The sequence below is a fragment of the Oncorhynchus nerka genome, linkage group LG27 (genome assembly GCF_034236695.1).
Source record: "Oncorhynchus nerka isolate Pitt River linkage group LG27, Oner_Uvic_2.0, whole genome shotgun sequence".
Taxonomy (NCBI): Eukaryota; Metazoa; Chordata; class Actinopteri; order Salmoniformes; family Salmonidae; genus Oncorhynchus; species Oncorhynchus nerka.
Genome location: NC_088422.1, coordinates 56,550,149 through 56,561,159, shown reverse-complemented (window position 1 = coordinate 56,561,159; position 11,011 = coordinate 56,550,149). Strand labels below are relative to the sequence as shown.

The window sequence follows — 11,011 nt, the reverse complement described above, 5'->3', positions numbered from 1 at the left end:
TCTCCCATTCTGTGTCTTGAGGAAGGTGTGAGTGGTACAAGGAAAGAGGAGCAGAAATCAATTACAATTATTCTCTGTTGACAAAGTAATTAAACCTTGGAGCAGCCAGCTAATTTAGCAGCGCGAGGCCCTTATCTGTAGAGGCCCAGATTCACGAGGGGCGCGGGCCACACGGGCGCAGTAAGCATTGCAGGTGTTTATCGCACATTTAATAAGGTACGCGGGCTACAGTGACGAGCTCGTTAAAAGACACTGCGAGGTCGCTGGACCGTTTCTGCGGGGTTGTGTTATTCGGATTATTTTTGTATCTTTCTCAAGGGTTTGGGTTGCATAACATAACGGTGTGTCTAAATAACAACAAAATAGGATGCTCATGGGATTGTTTGCCCACGAGAATGAACCAATTTTTAATTAGGGGTACATTTCGTTATCAGAGAACAGAAAGCTGAACAGCGCCGTGCGCAATGCAGTATTTTAGGGCTATGTGTGGTGCTGGGAAAGTTCCAAAGCCTCCAGTGTAGCACGATACCTCAATGACCACGTGTTTTTTTTAAAAGTGTCCTTCTTGCGTAAGAGGTTAACAAATGAGTAGCTTCAGTCGTTTCATGAAGACCTCGCCCACTTTTTTCTACACTTGATCAGTGCTTGTTTCGGTGACGCACACAGAAACGCATTACGCGTATATCGCACGTGTGCTTAAATTCCTTGAAGCGTAGTAAAGTCTATATATAGCCTGGAGGCTTTAACAAAAAAAGGACTTTGCAGCAGTCTGCAGTTTTTGTCATGACACACTTCACAAATATTTGTACAAGGAAAATTGTGTAAATAATTGGTATGATAAAGTATAGCCCAAACTGTATATAGTATGTGCAAAACATTTACTGACACAGGCTTTACGGAAACGAAATATGTGCTTTTAAAATTGATAATCATATGTCGTAGTCTATATAATTATATGTGATCCCAATATAAAAATATAGGCGAAATAAGTCATATGATACTAGATGTTAAGTTACGTTTTCAGTGTTTTCAACATATTACTTTCTTAATAAATGTTCAATAGTATTTACGCAAAGTAGGCATACTTACAACACAATAGAAACCATATTAACCATCTAACGAAATAGTTTCCCAATCAATGTAATCGTCTCTCCCACAAATGGTACATGTTCTCTCACGAATTGACGTGCTGCATGCATTCTCATTCCCCAAAATGTAATCTAGGCCTACATGCAAATCCTCCCTAGCTCGTGTGTACTTACACGTCCCCTCGAGAAAAGTGTATTATTAATCAGCTGGTGAATGAGTCAGTCCAAGCACGCACACACTGAGCGGCATGTGCGTGAACAACATGCGCACGTTCCCGCGCGTCTTCGCCCGGTGTAGCTTTAAAAATAAGAATCCAAGGCCAATGATTTATCAAACTCTTATTATCAAGAAAATGTCAAGCGAAGGGCACCTTGCTCCGCACTGACGCAAACCCAATATTTCCCACTGGGGTATAGAAAGCTTTGCACTAAGCACAGCCAAATCCACTCCTACATCTTCCAGTTCTCTTTACAGCTGTTTTTCAGCCTTTCAGCTTCAGCACGTCTCTTCACAAATGGTGAGTATGCTACATACTTTGTTTATTTTCTTTATTCTACATTACACTTGTCATACAAGTTATCTTATGAATCTAAATGGTTGAAGCAGCCTTACTTCGTTTTGTGGAAATATTTTCATTTATTCAAACTGCATGCTGGATAATGGGTTGTAAATTCAGCAGCCGAGTTGTGCGCTGTCCATGGTACCGAAATCGAGCTGCATAGCGCTGCTCCACACACAGAAACTTTTCACAACTCGCATTCACATGGCAATCTCTGAGCAAAAGATGCATTCAGTGTTCAAAACAACACTTGTTTCGTTCGATCTCTTCCATTCAAGTAGGGCTATTTCTATTGAATGTATTTGTTTTCATTTTAAGAAAAACTAAATCAGATATAGACTATATGCAAGGTGGTAGACAAAAGACGCAGAAACGATCTCTTCCCCCCCCCCTTTTTTTTTTTTTACTTCAACCTAAATGTAGCATGTTTGTGTTTAGAAATCCCGCGCTCTCTTACATTGCTTTGTTTCCTCTTGGTTAGGATATATATATGCGGAGATAGTAATTTGTATTTCTGCACGCCCGGGTCCTCTCAGAGATGTAGCCTGATGCCGGTGATCATACATGCCTGCCAGGGAGAGGGGAGCTGTCAAGAGCCCGGCAGCTTGTCTATTGCCCATAAAAATCAGTGGCTGTGTGGAGCTGAATGACATGGGGGAAATGGGGCGTAAAATTAAAGAATCTCGCAGTAACAGCGAACAGGAGAGGCAAACCCCCGCAGACCGTGATCTGAAGCCCAGAGCTGCGGAGCCAAAACATGCAACAAAGGGCTTTTAAAATACTGCAGAAACACCCACCGCTGCTGCATTTTTATTGTAGGTGATTAGCCCATATTTTCCATTTGAAAATAATAACGCTAAAATAATCGAATTCTCAATTCATAGCCTATTAGTGCTAACACTGAGCTGGAAAATGCATCTTAAAGTGTTTCTGTTTGTATAGCCTTTTATATGATTTTTTACCCCTTGTCTTGTGTGATGAGCTTCATCTGTAAATGACATGTTGCAGGATTTCTCCGAGCAGAGAGAGATGGCCAAACAGCCGGCCAATGCTCCTACCGGTTGTAACCCGTTGCACCAGCCGGAGGGAGTTTCAGCAAACAAACCGGATAATGCCTTTAACCAAACGTCCGCAGCATACCCGGCCCCTCAGCCAGCACAATCCAACGAGAGCAAAACTTTCTGTCCCACGGAAAATAAACCAGGAGAACCGGGAGAAGTCAAAGTCTATGGGACGTTTAAAAACGCCGCTCTGCCGGTGCCTGGATCCGTGGCTGCTCTCTCGGCTGCCCGGGATATCCCTGACCAGTACGGGGACCCGCTTAGGGTCACCGGGGATCAAAACAATGCATCGGGCAACTGGACCACCATGAGCCAGACCACCATCATTCTGGGCGCAGATGGCAACACGTCTGTTCAGCCCGGCGCGGTGATGTGGGTAAGTGGGCTCAAACGAATTGTTTCGATACGGGGAGCATCGTCCAAACAACCGGGGTCAGGAGAGCTTAGGGGGTGGGGTGGGGTGAACTACAAGACGAACCGTGGTTTGGAGTGAGTGGTGATCTATCTGACACGCAACCTGTATTGCCTATTAGGATAGGGGATTGGCTGTGGTGTTATCGGGTCTTTCACGGATAAGGAAGCCGAGGTGGGGGTGACATACTGCGGCTGAGGAGAAGTTGTAATTACGGTCCCATGGGACTCCTTCTGAGATAGTCCGGCACTGGAGACTGCTGCTGAAGGATGATTTGAGAGAATGTGAGCTATATAGCCTATTCAAGTGAGTTTCCATTTGCAGTGGCCAGATGCAGTGACCAGAGGTTACAATTGTCTATGAATCAGTGTTAGAATTCACCAATATAATAGTTGAGAATAATTCCCTGTTATTATGGCAAATGATCAAAATATAGAACGGAAAAGGTAGGCTATCTATTTCGATGTTCTGACTCTCTGCATTTGGCTAGAGTAGGCTACCTATTTGATTAAATTCTGTCAACAAAAGTTGGTCTAAAACGGCGTCGTGAAAGTGCTGAATGGACGGAATCTTCCCACTGCAGTGAGATAAAGGAATAGGCCTACTGTAAGATGGTTGTTTGTGTATCAGCCTACAGTAATGGTATATCCCCCGCACTACGCTGCTCCGTGTGTCAGGTATGGATAGAAAGAGGGATAGAAACCCCGCATCATGCTCTCTCGGGATTGGTCTCGGTAAACCCATGACAGCGCTTGGTAATGGGTTACATAAGGCTGCGGATTCTGCCCATTGTTACAATCCCCGCGAGGGCATTCCTCGCCACTCTCCTCTTCTCTCTCCACTCCTCTCATTCTCCTCTTCCTCCGCGCGCCAGCCTGACAGTGTTCCATTGATAAGCTTGTTCCTTTCTCCCTCTACCCATATTGGCGGGGAATCAGAAATAAGGAAATTGGAATTATCTGTATTTATGAATATTCATATGAATTTGTCCTGTCATGTTTTAAAATGCTCACATCAATCAAAGAGTGTTGTTCCCGAGATGATTATGTGTGTTGAAGCGGGTTGTATTCGTATGTTCTGACTGTTGCAAATAGCCTATACTTGTGGCTAATTTGATAGATCGAATAAAGAAACGAATCCTTCGCCCAGTAAGGCAGGAGGTTTGGGATCTGAGACGTTTTAATGATTGGCTATACTAAATGTAAGTCCTATATGGTTACTTAATGTACATGAAACCTAGTCCTAAAATCCACTGTTTTTCCCAGGAGGAAGACGAGGACGAGAGTGGAGATGAGAATAAGGCCAGGGGAAACTGGACTAATAAATTGGATTTCATCCTGTCCATGGTTGGCTATGCGGTGGGACTGGGAAACGTGTGGAGGTTTCCATACCTTGCCTTCCAAAATGGTGGAGGTAAGGAGAGTGTTGAGTTGAGAATGTACCCGCACTGCAAATGTCACTAAAGTTGTAAATGCAAAAGCACCTAAATGCGGAAAAGAAATAACACTGATTCCAAAACTGATCAATGTTATTTTAATTGGATATTCCATTGCTCCACAATGATAGATGTATATGTTTGACATCACGCATAATTGATATGAACGAAATTGACGATGTAATTAAATTCGAGGAACAAAATGGGAGTAAGTCAACTTAATTGTGATTTTATCCTGGATGATTTCTATTGTTGTTTTGCCATTGTGTGAACACCAGTATGCTTAATGTATTTCAACATTATCAAACGAAAATACATCACTTTAATTCATTCACTTGCTAGGCTATATCATTGGAGTTTAAATTAGTGTCGGAAAAAAACAAACATTTTTCACTCAACTTTTTGACTGCCTTTTCTTCTCTAAAGGAAATGGCGACTTTTTATTAAGACACGTTTTCCAAACAGTTATAGAAAGCGTCTAGCTAGCATTATTTTTCTAAGAGCCTACTCTTTTTCGTGGATTTTAGTTAAATTATTTAGGCTTTATGATTGATAATCACTTCGGTAAACAAAATATTATTTATATATATTTGTTTTATTATTACTAGGCCTATCTTCATTTCAATTTAGTTTGGTCTACACTACGCTTTATTATATTCTAGCTACCTTATACAACTAATTAAGCTACATGTAAGGAAAGCAAATAAGTATAACCCATTTAGATATGTCACATGTATTTCATTATTACCTGCCATGCATAATCTCTTTAATTCCATGAGAAAAGCAGTCGAATTAAGTCTGTTATAGCCTTCTTTTAAAATCATGTGAGCCAAGTTTGAGTAATCTCTTTTCACTTGTACCTGTGCGCTACTTTGAAATGCTTCCCGGTTTCCCTGTGTATATAGGTGCTTTTTTGATCCCCTACCTTATAATGTTGTGCCTCGCCGGGATCCCTATCTTTTTATTGGAGGTTTCCCTGGGTCAGTTTGCCAGCCAGGGCCCGGTGTCCGTGTGGAAAGCCATCCCGGCTCTGCAAGGTAAACTGCGCATATACAGGCTGCGATCCAAACTCATAAAGTAACGTATTTAAAACTAGTAACATACACTAACTTCAGAAAAAAATGAAAACGACTTATTATGATATAATTACTTTTGATCACGCTCCTCTGCCTGCTTAAGAGTAATTTACATATTTCGTCTCATTTATTTATTTTAGGTTGCGGGATTGCCATGTTGATAATATCTGTCTTGATAGCCATATACTATAACATTATTATGTGCTGGACACTGTACTACCTGTTCGCTTCGTTGAAGGGCTCACTGCCATGGGCTAACTGTAAGAACGAGTGGAACACGTTGGACTGTAAGGACAAAGACATGCTTCTCTTAGGTAAGACCACAATGCGCCAGAACGCACACACACTCTCATGCATGCGCACACACACATACACCTAAGCACCCCCCTCACCATTGCGCAATGCGCAACGCACCCCTTAGCTAAGGACTCTTGCCTGTAACCTGCCCTATAGTGTAGAGTGGCGGGTTATTTGAAGCATTGTTTTCTAGTTTCATATACATCCAAAAGTGCTACTTTTGCTTACTAGGTTTATTGTATTGATTTTTATATTTATTCTGTGGGTCTCAAGTTCTTTTTTTCAACTGTGTGTAGGCTACAAATGTGTGATATTTAAACAAAAAAAAATCTTTATTCTAGTCTGATCTATATAATGAGCAAAAAGCAGTTATACAAAAGGTGTATTTTAAAGATTACGGTGTAGGCTCAGTAGACAAATTAGTTTTTGCATTTGTGCAATTATGAGTAATTGATTTTAGGTTACAATTCATTAAAAAAAAGAAGATAATTTGATAAAAGAAAGGCTCGCAGTATGACCGGATAATTTTCTCCCAGATGCATGTGGGGAAAAAAACGAAATTTGATTAAGAAAATGCCATTTTTGTCTGTTGCATTTTAGTGAATTCAGCACAAAAGTTGCTTGCTTGACACATTTACAAGTAGTGGAGTTGCTGCAGTGCCGCAGTGCGCGCCAGACTGCCCTCTCGTGGTCATATTAAGAATTACAGTAACTGTCGTCTCCCTGGTCTCTCTCTGTATCGTTGAATAGCATTGATGCTGTGTCAAGCCGTAGCTTTCATTGGTAATACAACAAACTTATGATCATCATACAAAGCGAAACTAGATCTACTCTGTCAAACATGCTGAACGTTTCTATGTGTACATTTGATATAGTCTTTAAAAATATTGTGAAAAAGGTTATTTCATAATAAGCACAATTTGTATTTAAAGTTCTGTTAAAAGAAAAATAACCATTACACATAAAAAAGAAAAACACGCTTCACACATACAGTGGATGAATGGCTTTCATCTGAGAATAGAGGACATTTCCTGTAATGGGTATCAAGTACAGTATGTAAAGAACAGTAATATGTAAAGCATGGTAGAGATCACTGTATTTGGTGTATGAACCAGTGTGCTGGGCAAGGATCTATTCTACATTATACCCACCACCTGAGAAAACTGAAAGTTGATCGTTTTTAAAACCAGATTGTAAAGAGGTCTGTCTGTTCCTGTTGAGATGTATTTTTTAAAAATCTGATTCGATACAGGCTATGTAAGTCTGTCTGTCTGTATATCCTGGTTGACATGTGTTGGTTTCTGGTTGTGACAGACACGTGTATCCTCCATGATAAAAACATCACCTCTGTAAAGAACAGCTCGTTCTGTCTGTCGGCTCAAGCCATTGGAAACCTGACCAAACTGGTTAACATGACCTTTCCGGATAACAAAACTTACGTCAGCCCCAGCGAGGAGTACTTCAAGTAAGTCAAATCAAAGTTTATTTGTCATATGCACAGGATACAGTGTAGTGTACACAGTATAATTAAATGCATACTTGCAAGCTCTCCTCTCAAACAGCTAAAAAAGTATTAAATGAAAATATAGTTTAAAAAAATGTAATAAAAATAATAACTTGCATCAGAGTTACAGAGGTTCTATGTTTGATACTTGTGATTTCTCATACTATACTGTAAATGTTTCCTTTCTAACATAATTAAGGCACAGTTATTGGGCTATATAGACACAATTGTTTCCCGCTATTGATTGATATGAAGGAATAATACATGTCAGATCTGAAATAACTGTTTTATATTTCCCTCTGGCTTTCTCGATGTCTCTCTCCCTCTCCCCCCCTCTCTCTCTGGCTCTCTCTCTCTCTTTGACTCTCTCTCTCTCTGGCTCTTTCTCTCTGGCTCTGTGTTTGTGTGTGTGTGTGTGTGTGTGTGTGTGTGTCCCATAGGTACAATGTCTTGCACATCTCCAAAGGGATAGAGTACCCTGGAGACATCCGCTGGCCCCTCGCAGGCTGCCTGTTGCTGGCCTGGTTGATAGTCTACCTCTCCCTGGCCAAAGGAATCAAGTCATCAGGGAAAGTAAGAGAAATCTCTCACTCTCTACTCATGTGGTACCTCCTTTGAATTTGAATAATTTCCCCCTGTGAAATCCCAGAACCATAAAATAAAGTTTGTAGTTCTGTGAATTATTATGTAATGTTGCCCTCTAGACGGTGTGTTCTTGAACTAAAAGTGTTGAATCAGTGCACTTATCACAAAACCTGCTAACTCTCTCTTCGTTTTGTTCTTCCTCTCCCCTCTCCGAGGTGGTGTATTTCACAGCTACGTTCCCCTATGTGGTTCTGGTCATTCTGTTGTTCAGAGGAGTGACCCTCCCAGGGGCTGGTGACGGCATCCTCTACTTCATCACACCCAAGTGGGAGAAACTCAATGATGCTAAGGTATACATACACACATGTACAGTTGAAGTCGGAAGTTTACATACACCTTACCCAAATACATTTAAACTCCGTTTTTCACAATTCCTGACATTTAATCCTAGACAAATCCTAAAAATACCCTGTCTTAGGCCAGTTGGGATCACCACTTTATTTTAAGAATGTGAAATGTCCTAATAATAGTTGAGAGAATGATTTATTTCAGCTTTTATTTCTTTCATCACATTCCCAGTGGGTCAGAAGTTTACATACACTCAATTAGTATTTGGTAGCATTGCCATTAAATTGTCTAACTTGGGTCAAACTTTTTGGGAAGACTCCCACAAGCTTCCCTCAATAAGTTGGGTGAATTTTGGCCCATTCCTCCTGACAGAGCTGGTGTAACTGAGTCAGGTTTGTAGGCCTCCTTGTTCGCACATGCTTTTTCAGTTCTGCCCACACATTTTCTGTAGGATTGAGGTCAGGGCTTGTGATGGCCACTCCAATACCTTCACTTTGTTGTCCTTAATCCACTTTGCCACAACTTTGGAAATATGCTTGGGGTCATTGTCCATTTGGAAGACCCATTTGCAGGCCAAGCTTTAACTTCTTGACTGATGTCTTGAGATCTTGCTTCAATATATCCACATAATTTTCCACCCTCACGATGCCATCTATTTTGTGATGTCCACCAGTCCCTCCTGCAGCAAAGCACCCCCACAACATGAGGCTGCCACCCCCGTGCTTCACGGTTGGGATGGTGTTCTTCAGCTTGCAAGCCTCCACCTTTTCCCTTCAAACATAACGATGGTCATTATGACCAAACAGTTCTATTTTTGTTTCATCAGACCACAGGACATCTCTCCAAAAAGTATGCTCTTTGTCCCCATGTGCAGTTGCAAACTGTAGTCTGACTTTTTTATGGCGGTTTTGGAGCAGTGGCTTCTTCCTTGCTGAGCAGCCTTTCAGGTTATGTCGATATAGGACTTGTTTTACTGTGGATATAGATACTTTTGTACCAGTTTCCTCCAGCATCTTCACAGGGTCCTTTGCTGTTGTTCTGAGATTGATTTGCACTTTTCGCACCAAAGTGCGTTCATCTCTAGGGGACAGAATGCGTCTCCTTCCTGAGCGGTTTGACGGCTGCGTGGTCCCATGGTGTTTATACTTGCATACTATTGTTTGTACAGGTGAACGTGGTACCTTCAGGCGTTTGTAAATTGCTCCCAAGGATGAACCAGACTTGTGGAGGTCTACAATTTTTTTCTGAGGTCTTGGCTTAATTTCTTTTGATTTTCCCATGATGTCAAGCAAAAGAGGCACTGAGTTTGAAGGTAGGCCTTGAAATACATCCACAGGTACACCTCCAATTGACTGAAATTATGTCAATTAGCCTATCAGAAGCTCCTAATTTAACATAATTTCTGAAATTTTCCAACCTGTTTAAAGGCACAGTCAACTTAGTGTATGTAAACTTCTGACCCACTGGAATTGTGATACAGTGAATTATAAGTTAAATAATCTGTCTGTAAACAATTGTTGGAAAAATGTATTGTGTTATGCACAAAGTAGATGTCCTAACCGACTTGCCAAAACTATAGTTCGCTAACAAGAAATTTGTGTGTAGTGGTTTAAAAACGAGTTTTAATGACTCCAACCTAAGTGTATGTAAACTTCCGACTTCAACTGTAAGTGCGTGCAGGCACACAAATAGACTCACACACACATGCGTTCACACACACACACACACATTTCTCCACCCATCCCTCTGTCTCTAAAAGTGATTGTGAATGTGTGTGTGTTACTCTAGGTTTGGAAGGATGCTGCCACCCAGATTTTCTTCTCTCTGTCAGCAGCCTGGGGAGGCCTCATCACACTGTCTTCTTACAACAAGTTCCACAACAACTGCTACAGGTAAGCACTTCTCACTGTGCTGCTTAACAGCTTTGCTTCCTTCCATATATGACCGCCCGAATCCTCTGTCTCGCAATCACACGTGACTGCCCCCGCAATCACACGTGACTGCCCTCTTGACAACATCTTAGCCAGCTGCGCCACCGTAAAGCTAGCAACTCGATGGCACGGGTAGAGACATTTCAAACTGAGGAGTGAGGTTACCAATCCAATCCATTACATACGGGTAAATAAGAAGTTGTATCACGATATTCACACGGTTACATTTTCCATGGCAAAAATAAAACGCGACGCAGACTAAAAATTGTTGTCATCACAGTAACCTGCTTTATGTAACATACTGTGTTATGTAGCTTTGAAAGTAAACACGTGACTATATGACAACATACGGTTATTTTAGCTAAGGTCGTCAAAATGTATAAAAGGTCAAAAATACAGTTCTGATAAATGTAACAGCTGTATAATGGAGTAAGATACTCAACACTTTTGGGATTTTGAACATCTATCAAATGTTGACAGCACATAAACCATTACATAATTACATCACAATGATAATATATATATAATGTATAAATATATACCATACAGTACCAGTCAAAAGTTTGGATACACCTACTCATTCAAGGGTTTTTCTTTATTTTTACTATTTTCTACATTGTAGAATAATATTGGAGACATCAAAACTATGAAATAACACATATGTAATCAAAATATATGTTATATTTTAGATTCTTCAAAGTAGCCACCCTTTGC

At 40.9% G+C, this 11,011-nt stretch overlaps 1 protein-coding gene across 1 annotated transcript in view; it reads left to right on the top strand.

The window, feature by feature from the left end:
* The first annotated feature begins 2,647 nt into the window (after nucleotides 1-2,647).
* The window catches only part of LOC115112512 (sodium- and chloride-dependent glycine transporter 2-like), a 57,871-nt gene continuing 49,507 nt past the window's right edge, over nucleotides 2,648-11,011 (top strand). The window contains exons 1-8 of the mRNA XM_065011795.1: nucleotides 2,648-3,085; nucleotides 4,387-4,534; nucleotides 5,462-5,593; nucleotides 5,773-5,946; nucleotides 7,244-7,394; nucleotides 7,874-8,006; nucleotides 8,234-8,368; nucleotides 10,155-10,258. Of these exons, the coding sequence (XP_064867867.1) occupies nucleotides 2,648-3,085; nucleotides 4,387-4,534; nucleotides 5,462-5,593; nucleotides 5,773-5,946; nucleotides 7,244-7,394; nucleotides 7,874-8,006; nucleotides 8,234-8,368; nucleotides 10,155-10,258 (1,415 nt within the window). The remainder of the gene's footprint in view (nucleotides 3,086-4,386; nucleotides 4,535-5,461; nucleotides 5,594-5,772; nucleotides 5,947-7,243; nucleotides 7,395-7,873; nucleotides 8,007-8,233; nucleotides 8,369-10,154; nucleotides 10,259-11,011) is intronic.